Source organism: Theobroma umbraticum, unplaced genomic scaffold (genome assembly GCF_002168275.2).
Source record: "Theobroma umbraticum cultivar Fairchild unplaced genomic scaffold, ASM216827v3 scaffold_147.0, whole genome shotgun sequence".
Taxonomy (NCBI): domain Eukaryota; kingdom Viridiplantae; phylum Streptophyta; class Magnoliopsida; order Malvales; family Malvaceae; genus Theobroma; species Theobroma umbraticum.
The window spans coordinates 8,230,738-8,252,505 of record NW_018397259.1 but is presented as its reverse complement, the minus strand read 5'-3'; the positions used below and the strand labels follow the sequence as shown (position 1 = coordinate 8,252,505).

The 21,768-nt window shown below is 33.6% G+C and overlaps 3 protein-coding genes, 1 long non-coding RNA gene and 1 pseudogene across 4 annotated transcripts; 1 reads left to right on the top strand and 4 right to left on the bottom strand.

Annotated features, from left to right (window-relative positions):
- Positions 1-29: 29 nt before the first annotated feature.
- Positions 30-4,001, bottom strand: LOC110415623 (pentatricopeptide repeat-containing protein At3g12770 pseudogene; annotated as a pseudogene).
- ROC2 (rotamase cyclophilin 2) lies at positions 3,635-5,259 on the top strand. The gene is made up of 2 exons (XM_021427911.2): positions 3,635-3,779; positions 4,430-5,259. The coding sequence occupies exon 2, from the start codon at positions 4,451-4,453 to the stop codon at positions 4,973-4,975; it is 525 nt and encodes a 174-aa protein (XP_021283586.1). The 5' UTR covers positions 3,635-3,779; positions 4,430-4,450; the 3' UTR covers positions 4,976-5,259.
- Positions 5,260-5,434: 175 nt separating this feature from the next.
- Positions 5,435-8,160, bottom strand: LOC110416063 (patatin-like protein 2). Its single transcript, XM_021427909.2, has 8 exons — positions 8,112-8,160; positions 7,857-7,954; positions 7,563-7,771; positions 7,194-7,467; positions 6,959-7,117; positions 6,535-6,840; positions 5,954-6,129; positions 5,435-5,849 (listed from the first exon to the last, which is right to left on the bottom strand). Exons 1-8 carry the CDS (start codon positions 8,119-8,121, stop codon positions 5,792-5,794), a joined length of 1,290 nt encoding a protein of 429 aa, XP_021283584.1. The 5' UTR covers positions 8,122-8,160; the 3' UTR covers positions 5,435-5,791.
- Positions 8,161-14,309: 6,149 nt separating this feature from the next.
- On the bottom strand, positions 14,310-16,786 carry LOC110415724 (patatin-like protein 2). Its single transcript, XM_089783336.1, has 8 exons — positions 16,741-16,786; positions 16,456-16,550; positions 16,122-16,339; positions 15,781-16,030; positions 15,529-15,687; positions 15,115-15,411; positions 14,846-15,021; positions 14,310-14,745 (listed from the first exon to the last, which is right to left on the bottom strand). The coding sequence occupies exons 1-8, from the start codon at positions 16,748-16,750 to the stop codon at positions 14,688-14,690; spliced, it is 1,263 nt and encodes a 420-aa protein (XP_089639462.1). The 5' UTR covers positions 16,751-16,786; the 3' UTR covers positions 14,310-14,687.
- A 4,041-nt stretch (positions 16,787-20,827) lies between these two features.
- On the bottom strand, positions 20,828-21,768 carry LOC110415794 (uncharacterized). Its single transcript, XR_002445115.2, has 3 exons — positions 21,722-21,768; positions 21,315-21,490; positions 20,828-21,211 (listed from the first exon to the last, which is right to left on the bottom strand). It is a non-coding gene; the product is annotated as an uncharacterized LOC110415794 (long non-coding RNA).

Genomic DNA, 21,768 nt, shown 5'->3' with positions numbered 1-21,768 from the left:
CACAACTGGCGGAAATGCTCTCTAAAGGGCTAAAAGAAGGATCTACGGTCTAAAACTAATCACTGCCACATTCAAGGTAGTTACTGATATTGCAAGTAATCTGATCTTGAAGGAGGGAAACAAACTACTGATTCAATGTCTACTTATATGAATAAGGTTAAAAGTGAAGAGACTAGAGAGAACTATAATTTCCTTTCCTTTTTTTTTTGAACTGTACATATTTTCAGTGTATTCTTGGAACGTAGAGAGTAAAGTGGGTCGCTACCAGTAATCTCCGCAGGAACAGGTTCCGTCTCTGAAGTGGTGAAAGCGTTTTCGATCACGTACTATTATTACTCTCTCATAGATTTTAGACAGCAGCTTAGTTGCAGCATGACAGTCATTACAAACTCGGAGATTTTTCACAACCCGGATTGGTGTTCCTGGAGCTGTACTAACGAGGCCAACCGCAAAGCCATTGCCAATTTTCACTGTGATAGTTGAGGGCGGCTTCTTTCTCTTCCTCATCTATGTTTGTAGGACAGCAGATGTGTCTACCATGTACCCTGCCTCCTTCAACTTCTTTCCTATCTCAGATACCATATCATTTATCTTTTCGGTTTGTGGTGTGCCTTATCTCCCATTATGAACTCATGAACATATCCATCTACTTCAATAGAGCTACGCCCTGGTTCTTTCTTCATTCCCTTGTTCTTCATTGCTTTTCTTACCCCCGCAACATCATTCCACCTGTTTGCCACTGCATATATATTTGACATCGAAACATTATATCCGCAGTTCTGAGGTTCCAGGTACACAAGTTGCCTTGCAGCGATTTCCCCTAACATGGGATTCTTGTGAAGCTTGCATGCAGCAAGAAGAGCACTCCATGTTATGGTGTTTGGCCTTTTTGGCATGCTTTTGATCATCTCATAGGCCTCGTCGAGCAGTCCTGCTCGACCAAGAAGATCCACCATACACCCATAGTGTCCGACCTTAGGGACCAAGCCAAAATCATGAACCATTTTCTCAAAAAACAACCTTCCTTCTTCCACCAATCCAGCATGACTACAAGCATGAAGAAGACCGATAAATGTGATATCATTTGGCCTCACACCCCCTCTTTCCATTTCTGAGAATAGCTCCAAAGCCTCCTTACCACAACCATGCATTCCAAATCCTGCCATCATTGTATTCCACATGACAATGTCTTGATCTTTAGATTCCCTGAACAGTCTCCAAGCCCCATCAATATCTCCACACTTGGCATACATTTCAATTAGTGCGGTTTTTAATATCATATCCATTTCAACGACTTCCCTGTCTATGTAAGTATGAACCCATTTGCCCATGTCAAGGGCTCCAGCCTCTGCACAAAGTGAAAGCATGGTCACCATTGTTACTTGGTTAGGTCTCACTCCACCGTCCCTCATTTTGACAAATAGATCCAAAGCCTGATCAATGCAATGAGCTTGTGCATAAGCTGCAATCATAGCACTCCAGATCTTAACATCTTTGTTCTTAACTGTGTCAAAGACTGCTTTAGCATTCCGTATCTGCCCACATTTCCCGTACATATCAACCAAAGCAGTAGCAAGAGCCAAAGACACACAAATACCATTTCTCAAAATATAAGCATGTAGATGTTTGCCCAGTTCTAAAGCCCCAACAAAACCACACTCTACAACTAAGCTCAGCAAAGTAATCTCATTCGGCTTTATCCTTTCTTCAATCATTCTAGCAAAAAGCTTCCCTCCGTCTTCTAATTTATTGCAATGAATGTATCCAGCTATCATAGCAGTCCATGAAACAACACTTTTGTGGTTCAATCCATGGAAAAGCAGTCCTGCAGAAGCTAAATTCCCACTTTTGGCATACATATCAATGAAAGCAGTAGTCAAATGAACACCCATTTTCTCAAGATTCCTTGTAACATAAGCGTGCATTGCCTTTCCCATTTCAATATCCTTGAGCTCTGCAAATAAGTTAACCATGCTAATCATGGCAACCTCACTAGGCCTTACTTGTAAATTGTGCATCTTTCTTACAATATCCAATGCTTCCCTGTACAATTTGCTTCTAACATAGCTTCTAATCATAGTACTCCAAGAAACAACATCTCTTTCATCCATATTATCAAATAATAACCTGGCTGTTACCGCACTCCGACACTCGCTATACATTTGGATCAAAGCATTAGTTACAAAAACATCTTCAATCAATCCATTCTTCACTGCAAAACCATGTATTTCTTTGCCCAATTGGGTCATTGAAACAAAACTGCAAGCTTTCAGGATGGCAGGGACCATAAAGTTATCAACTTCATAGTCCGTTCTTCTCAAATAAGCATAGATATCAAGTGCACTGTGGGGTTGGCTGTTTCTAGAATAAGATGTTATAAGGAAATTTAATTGTGCTGAAGGGCTAAACTTGGTGTGGTTGAAGTTGGTTTTAACGATGTGAGCATGGATTTGCCTGGTTTGTTCAAGGGTGGGTTGTTTAGGGAGGACGTGGAATGGGCTTTGCTGTTCGCATTCAAGTGTTCCACTTTTCGGAATTTGGATGAATTTGATTGTGGAAGTCGAAAGGGAAGGAGAAAGTGTAGGTTGCCTTGTTGTAGCTAGTTAGGTCCATGGTGTTAGCGTTTGGTTGCTTCCATTGGAGAGTTTGGAAGTGAATAGCTTAGTTCATCTACAACTAAAGTTTGTTATCTTTACAAAAATCCTTTGTGTTGTATGAAACTTCTTACTTTCAGTTTGTTTACTTCGTCCTAGCCAATCCCTCGTCCACAATGGAACTTTGGGCTTGGTTTTCAACCCATGAGGGGCAAGCCACAACCTACAACGGGCTTCAAGGTCAGAGAGCAGTATTATCCTAGGCCTAGCTCAGTCCATTTCCCAAACTGAAAGGTGGCATTATAAATTTCTCTGCTTCTTTCTCTTCGTTCATCAATGATATAACCCACCATTGCATTACAAAGCCTCGAGACTTCAAGATGAAAACTTCAAGCTTAAGACATGCATCATTTGGTTGTCTGTCAATGGACTAAAATGCTGGAAAAGAAAGCAATGGTTCTCAGTTCTTTTATGACAAGTCTGTGCCAGCACCATGGCTTTGATGGAAAGCTTGTTGTGTTTGGTAAAGTAGTGTGTGGTTTTGAAGATGTTAATACGATGGAAAGTTGTGGTTCAGCTGCTGAAAAGACTAAACAATTGTGACCATTCAGATAAGCTGTCACGTAATTACTATATCACAACACATGTCACCTGAATAGAAACACCAATAATAGTATATTTGATTGATTATTATTTTTTATTAAAGTTGAGGATTTATTTGTATAAAAATAAATACATAATGGTCTTTTTAAATATAATAAAAGAATAATTATTTTTTCCCCATGACATGAAATGGTTCAAGAATTTTTTAATATTTAAGTTTTTTTTTATTTCAATCAGATAAGATATCATGCAAAATTAAGTTAGAAAATTTAAAAATCACAATTCATAATTGCAATTCTCTCTTCAAAATTAGCAAAAACCTTTCAATATTTGTTAAATGGAACTAGTATTTAAAAAATAATATAATAAACAAACAAATAAAACACCCATTAGGGATGTAATTGAAAGTTTTACAACTAAAGGTGGGGAGAAAAAGAAATACGTCTCACAAAAAGTAACAATTCGAAAAACTAAAACCTTAGCTAAAACCCTAAGCTTTCCCATATATAATTTCACCTAAGCCCCCAAAACTCTGCAATCTCGTTTTATCCAGCGTCTCCAAGCCCCAAATCTTGGCCAAAGGTACATCATTTCTCTATTCTACCTTTAGTCTATTTGCTTCATTTTTATGTTTATATTAGCACATATCGAAGGCTTGCAGGTGATTTTGATTGAAAAACCTGTGAGCTCAAAAGCCGTGCAATATCATAACTATCATCCCCTTCAAAAGTTTGGCCTTTTGATGAATACCAATTTTTTCTTCAGGGTTTTAATGGTGGGTGATGACATTTTCTTAATACCCATTTGATAATCTGTAGTTATTGGAATGACCAATGAATTTTCTTATGTTAATCTGTTGTTGGGGATGCAAAAGTATAAGTTTTTGTTTCGTAGTGATGATGAAATATTTGGTCGATTTAAGGTTTCTATGGTGAAAAGTTGTACCTTTCAAAGTTATGGGCTTTTTCAATTCGATGCAAATGTTCTATTTGCCTTTTTTTTTTTTGTTTTAATGTTAGCACATACTTTTGCTATTTTCTTGAAATTTTACTCTAGTTATGTAGGAAGTAGAGAACTGGTAGCTCTAAATAAATGTTTGTTGATTACAGTATAGAATGTGTTTTGCAAGTGAAAAAGGGGATTTTATTGTTGCTGCTAGTTTCTATGTTTGTGTACAATCTTTGAATTTGAACATTGATGAGAACCCTCAAAATTTTTATTTTTGTCCGCAGGTTTTTAACTAAGTTAACAGAATGTCAAACCCCAAAGTTTTCTTTGATATCTTGATTGGAAAAGCCAAATCTGGCCGAATTGTAATGGAGCTATTTGCTGATGTTGTCCCAAAAACTGCTGAAAATTTTCGTGCCCTCTGCACTGGGGAGAAGGGCATTGGGATATCCGGGAAGCCATTGCACTATAAAGGCTCAACATTTCACCGAATCATCCCAAGCTTCATGTGTCAAGGTGGAGATTTCACAAGGGGGAATGGCACTGGTGGAGAATCAATCTATGGCATGAAATTTGCAGATGAGAACTTCAAGCTCAAACATACAGGACCTGGGTGTTTGTCAATGGCAAATGCTGGACCAAACACCAATGGTTCTCAGTTCTTTATATGCACTGAGAAGACTCCATGGCTTGATGGAAAGCATGTTGTCTTTGGCAAAGTAGTGGATGGTTATAGCGTTGTTAAGGAGATGGAAAAAGCTGGTTCAGAGAGTGGGAGGACTTTGCAGCCAGTTGTGATTGAAGACTGTGGTCAATTAAAAGAGAATTGACGGAAAAGCAGTCAAAAATGAAGTTGTGCTTTTCATAAACTACTGTTCTAGAATGATTATGGTTAATGGAAAAACATGATTTGCAATTTTGCACTTATTGTAAAGTTGAAATTTTAGCTGTATTTTTGAAGCTGACATGTTTGTTTGGACTAGGTGGCGGTGAGTTCATAAATGCTTTCATCTGTAAGCCATCCGTTTTAGTGCAGTATTGTAATCATAGAAATCTCAAATCTATGTAGTGGTTTATAGTTTAAATGATATGACTTGGATGATTGATGATTCTATATGATAATCTGGACTCCATCCACTTTGTAAGTCCTGGATAGTGTACGTTTGAGTACAGCTTTTTGAGGCACTCCTGAAGGAAATTTTCATTTCCAGTACATTTGATAACTTTATTATACTTGATCACGTTTGCATTTCCAGTGCATAGGATAACTTTCTTATACTTAATCACAATTGTAAAACAGAACCTAGACATTCTTATTACTGGCTACCTCCCAAATTCAGCGAAGCTCCTTAAATTTTATAAGTAGACAGACTGACAGACAAGGAAATTTGAACAACAGGAAATTACTGAATGGACCATGCATCACTAGCTACGAGCTAGAGCAATGATTGTCATAAGAGCTACTGACCTGCCTCTTTGTACAAAGAGGGGAAATTATTGAATGGACTTTGCATCACTAGCAACTAGCTAAGAGCAGTTATTGTCATCACAACAGCTGAAACTGCTTTCCTCCTTTTACAAGGAGACGAGACAAAAGGAAATTGAAACTTTGGGATATTGTTGGACGGAGCTAGCATTACTTGCTACTAGTTGGAGATTTTAGCTTGGCGACCCCTCTTTTCATCCGACAATTGTTTGGCAAACCTGCGCAATACCAATCAAGAGCAGTATGAGTAAAACCATGATATAGAGACTGTGATTGTACCATGCCAATATAGAGGCAAGATATCATGCAATCTTAGTCTTACCAAATGAGTCGTTCTTCATTTGTTGCAGCCTCTGGAATTGGTTCAATTATTCCAGTTTCGAAGTTCAGTTTGGAAGCGGTCTTTTTCAGAAGCTCATTTCCAATCTTCTCAAGATTTTCAAGGTTTTCTTTGGTTGAGTTGTCCAAGCTGGCTTCAGTTTGTTTCAAGCTATCGGTCTGGTTTGATGTCAACCAGCAGTAAGCGTTTGGTTAGATAAGTATGTTTGGTTAGCATTGAAAATTCAATTAGATAAGTAAGCGTTTGATTGTGAGAAATAATCATCATAGAATGTTTGGCTAGCGTTGAAAATTCAATTATTCTATTAGCAAACAGTCCCAGATAGATCGACACACTTACGGTTAGATAAGTATGATAAAAGGGAAGGAAAGTATCCTAAAATAAAAGTTTTGCCCAGAACTGGAGATGGAAGATTATAAAAGGGACTGATCAAATGGAGTCGGATGTTTCTCACCATTCAAACAAGTTTCTGGCATAAATATTCTACAAATTGAAAGCATAGTTATCTTCGGATGCAAGGCTGCATGCATAGTGAAAGAAAATCAATGTCGAGAAGGCAATACCTGAATTCGTAGATAATTGGTCTTGAAATTACTAGAGCCTTGGAAGAAAGAAGATAAATATATGTCAACCATATCATCTGTTGCAGTCAGAAGAACATCAGAGAAGGGAACGGTATCATCAGGCCCCTGAAACCATTTGAAGAGTCCCCACAATTTGGGATCGTCAACCTCAAGCTTGTTATTCCTTTTCGACGATCCAGTTCCAAGGGAGAGAACAAGAAGTTTGCTGCAATCCATTTTTTTCAAGCGCTGATCTTTTTCATTTAAAGACATCTCCTTGCTCGCCTCTACCATTGCTAGCAAAGTCTGATAAATTTGTCAAAGGCTAAGTTCAGTAAGATTCACGGTGTAGTATATATATATGTTTGATGGGAAAATGTAATTAATTAAACATTGTAACTGGAAATAAACAAAATTAGTATACAGGATTGTTGGCTGCAACTCCACCATCGACCATGTTGAATCTCCTGGTGTAGCTGAATGAGTTGATCTCAAATTTATGAGGCGGGAGGTAATATGGTGCTGCGGAAGTGCTGAGACAAACATCTGCTAGTCGAGCATCCTCTAGATTGTCACGTCTCGCCTGCAATAACTCATTAGAAGAGAGGATTGATTTATAGTTTTCCTAGCAAGTAGGGTTAGCAAAAGCGGAAGAAAACCTTCAAGGTGGAGAAAACTGTTGGCTGCAGAAGTCTGATATCGAAAGACGGGATGATGACATTGGTCAGAGTCTGACAAAGCTTTCTATCCCCAAGCATATCTTCGATGGTTTCCTTCAAATGGACGCCATCATATTTTGGCCTAAATATTGCTTGTTCGGCCCAATGGATAAAGGACTCTGCGTCATGGTACGCTGGCACTGCTACCTTCTCCCACACTGACTGAATCCATTCTTTTACAGCGGTAATCCATGAAGAAGGAAATGATACTGATCTATTCCATGCACAGAACAAAGTAAAGATATACATCAATACAAATGGTTTCTCCAAGATTCTATACTATATATAAAATATTAAAGAATCAGCTACCTAAGCCTTCCAGGCTGTGCTGAATCTGATGTTTGAGGAAAGATTTTCGGGCAGTGTTCAAGGTAAAATTCGGTGATCTCTTTTGCAGCAAACAAAGGTCGATTCTCATCATTTGGTGAGGCGAGCATGGCTGTGACAAGGCCTCCAGTGCTAGTTCCAGCAATGAAATCAAAGTAATCTGCAATCCTTGCCTCCTTACCATCCAGCTTCTGTTTCAAGAACAAAAAAAATTGTATAAAAAATTTTGACTCAGTAAGTATTTTTGTGCATTATGTAGAGTGAAGCAGCTCCAACCTGGAGTTCGGATTCAAGGAAGGCGAGGATTGTGGCTGGGATAATGCCTCTCACTCCTCCACCATCAATGCTGAGAATTGTAGTAAGCTTCTTTCCCTCTAAATCAATCCATAACAAGCAGGGATCCATCCAATATGATGTTATTATTATAGAATTTATAACTTGTTTGTGTAATTGAAAATAAACAAGGGAATGCATGTAATATAGAATGCACGTTAAGTAACCAAATTGGTAAATGAGAGTACAGCAACATACCAGTTGCCATTGATGAAAAGAAAAACTGAACTTCTTATTTTGAAGGAAAGAACACTCAACTCTAAGCTAAACTGCTTCCACTTGAAACTTGTAAAGCCCTGGCCGCTCTCACCCTCATTTATAGTCGCACAGCACGTACATTTGCATGTGTAATTTTGTATATTTTATAATTATTTTCACCTTTTTTAATTTCCGCCACATTTTTGTTAGATTCCTTTTTCATTTGTCTAGTTACATAAATGTCTCATAATATATATTTAAATTAAATAAAATATTTTATTTCGTTTTTTTTACTATCTCTTGTGAGATCTAATTTTAGAAGATCAACGTTAGTTGTATCTCATATCAAATTATTTGTTTGGAGAATGAAAGAATTTAAATTTAAATTTTTCACAGGAGATACATGAATTACCATTGAATGAAATGAATAAAACAATGAATGATCTTTCTCAATAATTTGGGATAAACCAAGCTCTTGAATTTTTTTTTATTTACCATCATTTATTATTTTTATCATAATCTTTAAAATATTTGTTAATTTGTTGACCGTCAATCACGGCAATTTAAGAGTGGATGGTCCATGCATATTTGTTAAAAATAAAAGAGTGATTTAGGAACCTTATAAATTGTTTCCATATACAGGTGACATCTTCTAGAATGTTTTTTTGGTCCATAGATGTATGCCATATTAGAATGAAGATAAAAAAAAATCCAACATTTGTTAAGTTGGGGTATCTTGAAAATATAGATATAATAAAACAATTCTATATAATCAATTGGTTTTGGGTTAGATGTCTTTTTTAAAATTTTCACGTAATATCAAAGCAAGTGCTGCCCTTCGTATACATAATATAAAAACGTGACTTTTAGATTATTTTACAAACTCATTAATTCATTAGATTTCTATTTAATGATAAATTTGGAATACTTATTATATATATATATATATATTAATTTTTGAATTTTAAATTTATTTTCTTCTCATATACATAAGCATATTAAACCGTATTTCATTTTTATATATAATGCATTTTTTATTCTCTCAATTCATATAAGAAATCAAATTTAAATTCTTTCTTCCAAATTCATGTTTCTAAGCATAGTATTAACCTAATTATCATTCATACATAAGATAAGACAATGACCGCGTTCACATCCTCCTTCAAAATAGAAAAGAATATAGAGGTCAAGTCGACGTGAATTTCGTGTTCATCCTATATGGACAATCAACAAGTTTTTCTTATTCAATTATAGATGACAGGGGCGGAGCGTCCCTTTATCCCTCTAAAATTTTTGAAATCATTAAAAAATATACATTATATATTTTTTAATGATTTTTTAAAATAATTTTTTATTAAATAATTAATATAATTAAAAATAATAATAAAATGACTTACAAACCCCATTCTATTTTACTTAAATTTTTTAAATTTCTTCATCCATATTTCTCCCTTTTCTTTTCTATCCTTGTATTGTAAAATTATAAAGAGGTAAAGTTTTTATTTAATTTATTTATTTATATTATTACTATTATTATTATTTATTTTTTTCAATTCTATTCTATTTGCTCATATATTTTAAGTTTCTATAGATTTTCTTTTTTAAATTTCTATAAATCATCAACCACATTCTTTTTTTTTTTGTATATAGGTTATATCTCCTATTTGTTATGGTTTTTTATTTTCTATTATGTGGATTTTATTTTTAATGATTTTAATTTTTAAAAATTAAAAAATTATTTTATATGTAATTTTCAAATATAAGTTCTAGTGTTGCATTATTGGTTATTGTTTAAAATTTTACTAATATATTATTTTTATTAATCTTAATTATATAAGAAAAAATTATTTTGAGTATACGTTTTTAATGTGTTTTACGTTTTATATTTAGTTGAAAGGAAATTATCTTGAGTATAAGAAGAAATTATTAATTATTTATATTTTATTTATTATAGTTTAATATTTAGTATTACAAACTTAAATATAATAAAATAAGAATATTAGATGTTGATTACATTAATTTTTTAGTCATTTATATTGAGAAAGGTAAAATTTCAAAATAAAATGTATGATAAGTTTCTTACAAATAATTTAGTTGTTTATATTAAAAAAGATATTACCATTTTCGAACAAAATTTTCCTATAGCACTATTATAATTTTTTTTATTTTTTATTTTTTATTTACATGTTATATAAAATTATTATCTATTATAAATATTTTGATTATTAATAGTTAAGTTCAATATACTAGTTTTAAAATTTTTTCATTTTTATTTTTCTTAATTTTTGACCTCTCTAATAAAAATTGACTAACTCTGCCCTTATAGATGAGTCCATGCTCTTTAGAAAAGAAGATAATTAAATTGTATAAAATGGAAAGTCACCACTAACTCATACAATTTTTTTATTTATTTATTGTCGATGAATGTGATATTGGACTATGAGACTTCTCTTGTGTCATTAATTATATCATTTTTGTCATCCTCTGCACCCAAGATTGTTAGGTTGAATTCTTTAAGCTATTTTCAACGTCTCCAATCAATTGGTTTGTCTTCTTCTTTATTAATTCTACTATTTATAGCACGCGTTTATAGTTACACCTACTCTCTCTCTCTCATGTGTACAAATGTTTAGTGTGAAAACATTTTTTTGCCGGTAGGGGAACCCAATTATTAAAGAAGCATGACTTTTTTAAAGTTATGTATCACATGTTTCTCTTATCTTTCTTAAGCTGATGTCCCAGCTTAAAATTGAGCTGTTTTCCTCTCATCGTTCAAAGATCGAATGTACAAGGAGAACTGTAAAAAGAAGAAAAGGGAAAGTCAAATAAAAACAAGATTAAAAAGATGAAAAGAAGAAAAAAACACAAACCCTAATCGACGTTCATATTCATATTAACTCTTTTTTTTCTCTCAATCAAGATAGATTTCATTAGGTATCAAAAGAGCTGATGCAAACCCACGCCTATATACGAACAGGTTTGGTAAACATTTATACTATCATTTTTAAATCATTAAACAAGTGTAGAGGGGTTAGTCATGCAAATCCTTTATCATTCTATTATTTGAGGGTCAGAATTTTAAAGATCCTGCACATTTGAAAGCTGTTTTTTATGAGTACTCGGTGGGGAAGCATTTTGCATTCTTTTACAAGAACAGTGACAAGATCAGAATGAGTGCAAAAAGTGTTGTCATTGGGTGTGAATAATATATCCTTTCTTGGGAGGGTACTGGATGCTCTGTTTTTTTTTTATCACTTTCATCCAGGGAGGGTTCTCTGAGTTTCCGATGAGCTTGTGACTGATTTCCATGAAGGGCTGCCGGTCTTTTTCCTTTTTCTGAAGGGCTTTGGTCTCCCACGGTGAGGCCTCTTCGTCGTTGACCGTCCCGGTCCGGGGGCTTTTTCCTTGCTGGCCACTTGTGCTTCTTCCGATGGAGGAATGTTTCGTTAGGCTTCGGTCAGCAATAGAGCTGCTTTGCAGGTTCTGAAGCATGTGGTCTTTTCCAGTGGATTTTCGTAGGTTCGGGAAGGGCTGTGATGTTGCACTCGTCACCCCTTGCTTGCGAACGAGGTTTAAGGCTTCCTGTTTCATGCTGAGCTTTTTGGGCGGGTCATCTTCTTGTTTACCTTATGGTTTCTGTCGTTATGATTTAGGCTCTTTGCTTTTTTAGGCTCCTCTGTAAACAGATAGGTTTCTATTTTTCTTTCTGCTGCTAGGCTTTGTATGGAGTGTCCCTTAACTTTGTACTGATGCATTCCGGATCCAATGCTAGTTGCTTTGCTAGCATTTGGTTTAATAAACTCCAATTTTCCCCAAAAAAAAATTGACAACTATTATGAAGTAAAAAGGTATAGAATGTCTTTTGGACATTGGGTGTGAATTGGAAGTGGCCTTGTTGGACATGGCTAAAGAGGTATTTTAAAATCAAAATTTTCACTACAACAAATTTGACTTTAACATAGTATATTTTTAAAATATGTTGTTAAAAATATTTTTAATAATATTTTTTATATATGTTTTTTAATACATTTTTGTACATAAAATTTTAAATGTATATGAATAAAATGTAATCATAGAAATTGCATACATTAATAAAAACTGCATATTTTTATATTGATGCTAAATGTGAAAAAAGTGAAGTTAAAAGTTTCAATAATTATACTTTTTAAGATTTTATTATAAAAAAAAATTACCTAAAGAAATGTGATTAGAACTCAATTTTATCACATTGTTTATAAGTACGAAAAGCCTCATAGGATATAGAAGGTAAGTACTTACTAATTATGAAGTAAAATTTAATTTGAGTTAAATATAAAATTTTATTCAATTTAACCTTTACATTTTATAATTTGGTCCATATGATATGGCAACTTCTTTGGTCATACATTTCAACACCATGTCAATATTGTCTGACATGTCAACACCACATCAGCACCATTGATGGCCCATTTGAACGAAGTTAGGTAAAATGAATCAATGGCACAAATGTCAAAATATAAAAACTAAATTGATTAAAACACTATAAATATAGGGACCTATGGAGTTCTTTGATCATATATATATATATATATATATATATATAAATGGCCTTTGGATAATCTCACGATTTTAGATATGGTGCAAGATCCCATTTGTATTAAAGCTATTGATGCTGGAAAAAAGATTAAGCCTGCTATTGTTTGGACTCTTCCTCCGTGTGGCAGTTGAAATTTAATGTGGACCGAGCTGCTAACTGCTGCCAAGGGGATTCTAGTTTGGGAGGAGCTCCAATGGATCAAAAAGATCATGCTAAAATCTTATTTTCCAAATCTCTGGGGCTTGGTGATTCAAACTTTCCGAAAATTATGACCATTAAGGAAGCCTTCTCTCACAGTTCGCAGCTTCTTCGTGAGCTTCCTCTCATATTTTAATTGTGGAATTTGACTCCACCAATGCTGTCATGCGGCGCAACCAGCCTTCTTCCACTCCTTGGAGGTTTAAACAAATTCTGATTCAGATCAAATTTTTATGAAAAAAATTTCAAATTGGTCGATCGTTCATTGACTGCGATCCTCAAATCAATTAGCTGATCACGTTACCAAGGCTGGTGTGGGAAGAGCTTCTGATTTTCTGCAGGTTTTTTGGATAACTGCTCTCGGTTTCTTTTCTCCTATCGGGTGGTGTTTCCAGCTTTTTCCGATTTATTCTGTTTTTCCTGGTGATTCTGCTTGTGTTGGGTCTCTTTTGGAGCTTGGTTTTGCCTTTTTCTTTGTGTGAGTTTGAAGCTCTCTTGTGATGCCTGGCTCTGTTCCTGCTGGATTTATTTTATAATAATATGATGCCATTTAAGATATTCTTTTAATTGTGAGAAAATAAAAAAATTTTGTTTGATTGAGATATTCTTTTCCCAAAGAAATTCTACTTTTTCTACTTATTGTGAGAAACTGACAATGATTTTGTTGTTAAACGTCAACTCTGTAAACTAATTCCTAAAGAGTGAGGTAAAAAAAAAAAAAATTTACATCCATGTGAAAAACATATGTGACGGGAGTAATTAACAAGTGGAACAGAATAAATGTAGAATAGAATCTCACGTCGAGACGAAAAAAGAAAAAAATGTTTATTAAATAAAGAGTAGTCCAAATCCTTATAGTAACTGTATGAAAGTAGGTTAAAATGCATATTGGTGTACTAAAGTAGGTTTTATATGTTATTATTTAATAATGAGACTTGGCACCTAATACGTGACACGTATAGTTCATTAAATAATAAATTATATTCTTTAAGTTTTATTTTTTAACTGTGAACATATTTTTCTATACAGATAAACAATTTTGTTTGAACAATTATACTTGTATTAATATGCATGAAACTTTTTTTATATAAGAACTCTTCTGATTCAGAAAAATGATAAAAAAACAAAGAAGTAAGGAACAAAGAGATTTTGTATTTTCGCGAACCAGCTCTCTAAAATGTTTATACAGTTAATGGCATTACATAATAGTGGCAAATATATATGACTTTGATGATTGATAACTGATAATTCTATATGGCAATTTGGATTCTATCACTTTGTTAGAAGCAATTGATATAGTGCCTGTTCCGGTCGAAATTTGAGTCATTTCGGAAGGAATATTAGCTTCAGCTCTTCATGTTTTATCGGATTAAACATTTTTGGTTGGGAGAGGGACTATTCAATTTCATTTCCGATGCATTTGATAACAGCTTTATTTTAATGCACTTGATAACTTACAAGCAGGTGTGGGCTATAGATCCTTAACTATCTCCCAAATTCAGACCTTACAAGCTGACAAACAACAGGGAATTTGAACAATGATGAAATTAAAGACTGGACCTTGCATCACTAGCTACCAGCAAGGGAAATTATTGTCATAAGAACTACGGAAACAGCATGCCTCCTTGTATTACAAGGACGCTAAATTATTGAACGGAGCTTGCATCTCTAGCTAATAAGCTAGCTAGAGAATTTATTTTCATTAGAAATACTGAAACTGCTTGCCTCCATTTTACAAGGAGACGACCAAAGGGAAATTTCGACAGTGGGAGATTATTTAGATGGATCTTGCCACAATGCTACTAGGTAGAGCTTTGAGCTAGGCGACGCTTCCTTTCTTCTGACAATCGTTTGGCCAACCTGTTCAGTGATAATCAAGAGCATTTTGATTAAAATCAGAACAGATTGTGATCGTACCATACTAATGAAGAGGCAAGAATTCGTATAAACTTAGTCTTACTTGATGATTGCTGCCCTATTTGTGCCTGCCCCTCTAATTGGTTTAAGTAAGCCAGTTTCCAGGTTCGTGGCAGAAACAGGCTTGTCCAGAAGCCCATTCCCAATATTCTCAAGATTTTGAAGGTTTTCTTGGTTTGAGTTGTCCATGCCAATTTCGGAATCATTCAAGGAATCAGTCTGGTTCAATGTAGACCAGCAGTAAGCGACTTTGGATGCAGGACTTAAGCATGAAAAAAAAAGAAAAAGTAGCCAATATTTAGAAGGGTATACCTGAATTCGTAGATAATTGTCCTTAAACCTAGTGTCTTGAAAGAAAGCAGACAAATATATGTCAACCATAGCATCTATTGCATTCATTAGAACATCAAGGAAGGGGATGCCATTATCCCCCAACAACCACAGCAAGGGTCCCCAGTTTTCATTTATGATCTCAAGCTTGTTATTCCTTTTTGATGATCCAGTTCCAAGGGAGAGAACAAGAAGTTTACTGCAATCCATGTTGTCCAAGCATTGAGCTTTTCCATCTAATGACTTCTCCTTGGCCACCTCCGATATTGCTAGCAAAGTCTAATAAATGTGTCCAAATCCAGGCAGTAAAGTGAGAATCAAGGTGCATCAAATCGTAAATGTTTTATTGGAAAATGTAATTAAACCATTATTGTTTCCGAAAATAAGATGCCATACAGGATTGTTGGCTGCGATTCCACCATCGACCATGTTGAACTTTCTGCTGCCGTTGACTGAGTTGATTTCAAATTTATGAAGAGGGAGGTAATACGGTGCTGCAGAAGTGCTCAAACAAACATTTAGTAGTGGAACATCTTCTAAATCATCACGTGCCGCCTGAAATCATTCATTAAATAGAATAAAAAATTATACGAAGACAACTGAAAATGACCAGTTTTAGTATAAAGGAAGCAAAATGCATGGAAGAACCTTTAAGGTGGAGAAAACAATAGGTTGGAGAAGCTTGATATCGAAGGAGGTGATTATCACGTTAGTTAGAGTGTCACTAAGCCTTCTATCTCCAACCTTTACTTTGATCACTTCCTTCAATTTTTGGCCATCGTATTTGGGATCAGCTAAGAAATGCAGGAGACGTCCGAGAAAGTCTCTCAGTGAACCTAAATCCGGATTTGAGCCCATTGACCGAGCCGCTTCCTCTACAGCGGGTTCCAACGTAGACCTGATCAAGAAATTTGAGATATATGGATCAAATTATTATAAAAACCACTACCTTCCAAGTTTTAACTATGTTTAAAATTGTCTTTAGCAACCTACGTTTCATCTGTTCGTCCACGACGGTTTGGCTTCTGGGGAAAGATATTTGGACTCTCATCTTATAAAATTGAAGGATCTTTTCTGCAGAAAAAGGACGTTTAGATTGATCATCTGGATCTGGGGAGCTGAGCATGGATGTAACAAGGCCTCCAGTGCTAGTCCCAGCAATGAAATCAAAGTAATCGGCAATCCTTGCACTGTCACCATCCAGTCTCTGTTCATGACCACAAACACAAAAGCAAACAAAAATTTTATGAAAGTTCTTAACTCAATCACACTGCAATACACAACAATCACATTGCTGTGCTGAAAATAGAGGGAATAACCGACCCGGAGTTCGGATTCAAGGAAGGCCAGAACTTTGGACGGGATAATGCCTCTCACTCCCCCACCATCAATGCTGAGAACTGTTATAAGCTTTCCCTCTAATCAAATCCATAAGCAGATTTTGTCAAATACCAATCATGCGATAAATTTGTAAGAGTGTTTTACATGTAACTGAAATAATACAGGGAATGAATTCACGTAATGCAACATTAACTAAGAAACCAAATTGGTAAATCAAGATACTGGGATATTTTGACCAAAAAAGCTGTAAAAATCCCAGCAACTCACCAGTTGCCATTGATGAAAGAAAATATGAACTTCAACACAATCTGTAGGTTAAAGCTGCTTGATCAGCACTTGAAACTTGGAAAGCCCGGGGTGCTCTCACTCTCATTTATAGCCACACAACACGTGCATTGCACGTGTAAATTTGTATGTTTGATGATTATATATATTTTATATAATTATTTTTAATACACTTATAGCATGATTGGTTCACCGGAAGGAATAAAATAGAAATAAAATAGTCATTCCAAAAGAATGAATTAGGAGAAAAATAACTATTATGTAAATTAGTTCATGAAAATGGAATAGAATAGAAATTACTATTATTACTTATTTTATTGTTTGATTGGAAGGAATAATTTTAAAAATAGTTAAAGAATAATAATGGGTAAATGATAAAAATACTCTTTATTAAAATTTTAAATTAAAAAACAAAAATACTATAATGAGAAAAACATACTCTTTATTAAAATTAAATAATTTATTTTGTTAAAAAATAAAAATATTCTAAGTAATAAAATCAAAGTACCTTTTACTATACTTAAATAATATTTTCACCAAAATACAAATATATTTTTATTATGATTTAATAATATTTAATGCTAAAAGATAAAATATATTCTTCATTAAATTTAAATAATACAAAATAATTTTCTTTATTACATTTATTATATTGAAATAATAATATTAAATAATATTCTTTATAATATTGATTATAGTTAAATAATATTAATATATTAAATAATATTTAAATATTTTCATTTCCTTTTTTTTGAAAATGAAGTAAAAAATTTTGTACCTTATGTGCTTTAGAGAGAGAAGGAGTGAGGAAGAGAGAGAAAAAAATTGGCTTAGTATTATTTTATAAGATAATTTTTTAAATTATAAAAAAATATATTTATCTAATCAATTATTTTTTTTATCCTCAACAATTCGAAATAGCCATTACCAAGGGGCCTCAGTAATGATTATTTAAGCCTCTCTTAAAATGACTATTTTGAAATATAACTATTCCATTGAACCAAATGTAGCTTTATCTCAAGAATGAGAATAAGAGAGAAAAGGCTATTCCGTTCCTCCAACCAAACACGCCCTTAGGTTAATTCATCACCATGTTTAGTTTGAACTCCCGCCCTTAAGTTAATTCATCACCATGTCTAGTATGAACTCCCCATTTTCATCTATATATTTCCATTTGAACATTCCTTTTCAGATTGCAATTTTAACTATGATTGGACTTTGGTATTCTTACATATGGAAAAATTTCCTTTCTATGACAGATTCAAAGTGTCGACAAATTGAGTGATGGTTAAGGCTGAGACAAAGACAAAGTATAGACTTTGTTCTAGGCTTGAAAAAGCCAAAAATAATATTGTTGTGCAACACCCATGTTTTTGTCATTTGTGTGAAAAAAGTTTCATGACAAAAAAGATAAAGTTTGGAGTACCACAGGGCTGGGATGGTGGCTCTATTGCCACATACTTTTGCATCATACAAAAAGAGAGAAGATGACAATTTTTTTAAAAATTTTTTTATGTGATATTCAAGAAAAGTTAGAATACATACTTGTTTTTGGCTAGAATTCAAGGCCTTGAATTGCTTTTTAATAAATTATAGATATAAATTCATAGTATTAAATTAAACATACACAAGCTTAACTAATTCAAAAATAATTTATTAACTATATGAATCGATTATATACTTATTCCAAAATAGTTTCAAGATATAAATATAATTCAAGTTAATTAGATAATAGACATGAATACAACTTAAAAACATGATTAATTTATTTCACCTTAAATAATTAATTGTGAAAATTCCAGACTAATCCTTGCATTTATATTTATTTTATTTAGTTTTTAACTCGGTGATTAAGCTAATATCATCCTTTTCTTAATTTTTTCTTGATTTTCATTTTTGGACCCAAGAGGAAGATCACGAGTACCCTATGTTCTTTTTTTTTTTTGAAAGGTAGTGAATTTGTATTAATGATGATGGACACAAAAGGGAGCACTAAGGTTGGCTTGAATGGCCTTTCCCTGTGCTTCCCAAAACCTGCGGGAGAACAAAATGGGATTCTGCGGTAAAAGATGTGCAGATTTGTCATCCACTCTTTCCCACTATACACCCCATGGTATATCAAACTTTACATCCCAATGCTATACCAAACTAGCTTTCCTCTGGTGCTTGCCTCTCACATACATTACCAATAATCCACATCAGATCACCTTGTCTGCGTATGCCCGTTTTAGCCAAGCTATCAACAATTTCATTTGCAGACTGAAGAATCTTTGTAATGCTCCACATAGAAAGTTTAGCTTTTAGTCCTTCAATCTTCATGATGGTCCTCCTAAGCTTTCATCAAGTGTTCATGAGATGAACGTTGGAGGAATTACTTTCAAAGACTATCCCACTGGAGTTAGCCCATTTAGAAGCTGCCAACACTTGAAATCAAGCAGGATAAGTTGAAATCAAGGAAAGAACAAGATTTTTTAAATTTTTATTTATATGATCTGATTTGGGAGGATAACAACTTAAGAACAAGACACAAAAGAAATACAGCTGTAATGGACACGTACATGTAGGACATACCAGACATGGTTGTTGGAAATTATTATGTGAACTGTTTTAATGTTGTTCTACCAAATATTCATCAATCACAAAGAAAATGACAACCCTGAATAATGAAGTTCCATCAACAATTTTGGACATCAGCTATTATCATGTGAATTGTTGTAATTAATGGTGTTTACATGAAAAACCATCTAGATAGAGATCAATGATTTTCCTTGTAGGGTTTCTGATCTCAAATTCTTTGAGTCAATTTTGATATGACCTTCTTTTGTTGGATATTTTTCATAATAATAAATGTGAGATATAATTTTATATTAAAAATAAAAAACAGAAAAATTTATTTAAATAAAAAGGAAAATAAATTCATAATAATTAGACTAAAGTGGGCTTATCTGCAAATAGATCATGGCTAGGTTTTCTAAAGTCTTTGCTTGGTTTTGAAATTAATTAAGTCAATAATATATAATTAATATATTATACAGGCAGTTGGATTTGGACATGTGCCAATAAATTATATTTATTTTAATTGCTAACATAAGGGGATATGTGGAATGTACAGATGCGGGTAATTAAACAATAAATTATATTTATTTTAATTTGTTTTTTAACTGTCAACATAAATATCTTTTGGAAAATCTAAAAATTATTTTGTTGGAAATAAACAGTTGTAATTTTTGAGAACAATTATTTATGTCTATAAATAGACTCTTGGCTTTAAAGGATATACAAAAATAACAAACAACAATCTCTCACTTCTTAATATTTTTTAGATTTCTTTTATATCATTTTACTACAAAAAAATCTTATAAAAGTTTGATAGTTTTATCATGCATCTTCAGTAAATTGATTTTTGTCAATGTAATACGCAGTTAATCATTAATCTTCATTATATCTTCAAGACTTATCACTTACAATCTTTTTGTACACTATTAGTGGTGGTGAATAAAACTTTAAAAACTATAACATTTATCATTTCATTATTTTTCAGTTCTGTATTCCAACGTCAAGTCCTTGTATCAGCTCCAAATTAAAGGATGATCCACTGTACTTCTGGATTTGAATTTGAGAATAATAAATATTTCTTTGGAAATATAATAGCATCTATTTTCTTTGTAAGTTCTCATTAGAAAAGATTTATAAAAATTTAAATTTTAATTAGATTCAATTTTTTCTTATTATTTTTTAATTCACACATCATCATCAATTTTTATATACATAATAGATCCTATTGATGCCGATAAATTACACGTTTGAATGCGAGGATTGGAAATAAAAATAATAGTTTACCATTATTTCCGATTTATAATTGGTTTGGTGCGATTAATTAATTCAAACCCATGTTCCATATGTTATTTCTTTTCCCATGTAGGTACACCTTTCTCAATGCCTTTAAGCTTAGGTCCCAGCTTGAAATTAAGCTGCTTTCATTGTCATTGAGAGGAAAAGTGTAAAAAGAAGAAAAGAGGAAGTCAATCGAAAAGAAAAACAACATTAAATTTATGAAAAAAATGCAGGTTTATATCTAATTAATTGAATTGGCCGAACAAGGGTGCACAAAGTGTGCTGAGTTTGGCACCTACCAAGTAGGTGTAGCTAATTCATTTCATTTGTGCTATATTTTATAACTTTATTTATAGTTTATACATGACTAAAACTGGAAGAACAGAGCCTAGTTAACTCCTCTCATTAATCTCGGGCTACCTGCAAAATTCAGCTATAGCTTTCTTGACTTTCGACCTTTGACCTTTGTGACACTTGAACTGCTCAAGAAGTTGCTTGCCTCCTTTCCTTAGAAGCAGTTGCACAATGGGAAAGGTTGACTGGACCTTGATTAGCTAGCTACTAGCTAGAGCAATTAGCTTGGCGACGCCTCCTTTCATCTGTCAATCCTTTGGCAAACCTGCTCAACACCGAGTTGAGAGCATTTTCATTAAAATGGGGACAGATTGTGACGGTACAAAGCCATTGCACAGATGCAATATCTCATAAAATGTTAGTCTGACCTGATGAGTGCGTCTTCATATGTGCCTGCTTCTTCAATTGGTTCGTATAAACCAGTTTCCAAGTTCACAGCAGCAACGGGCTTTTTCAGAAGTTCATTTGCAATCTTCTCAAGATTTTGAAGGTTTTCTTGGCTTGAGTTGTCAGCGGCTGCTTGAGTATATTTCAAGCTATCAATCTGGTTCAATGTCAACAGGTAGTAGTAAACATTTTGATTGTTAGAGAATTTCATCATAGAATGTTAACTAATCAGTTACCACAGCATTACCAGAAAGATTGTCACTCTCATAGTTAGATAAGATGAAAAAAGGGAAGGAAAGAGCCTTAAAATTAAACTTCCTTTCCTGAGTGTATTATACTCAGTTTCTGTAGTTTTTGCAAAGAAATCAATGTTCAGAATGGAATATACCTGAATTCGTAGATAATTGTCCTTGAAACTAGAGCCTTGAAAGAAAA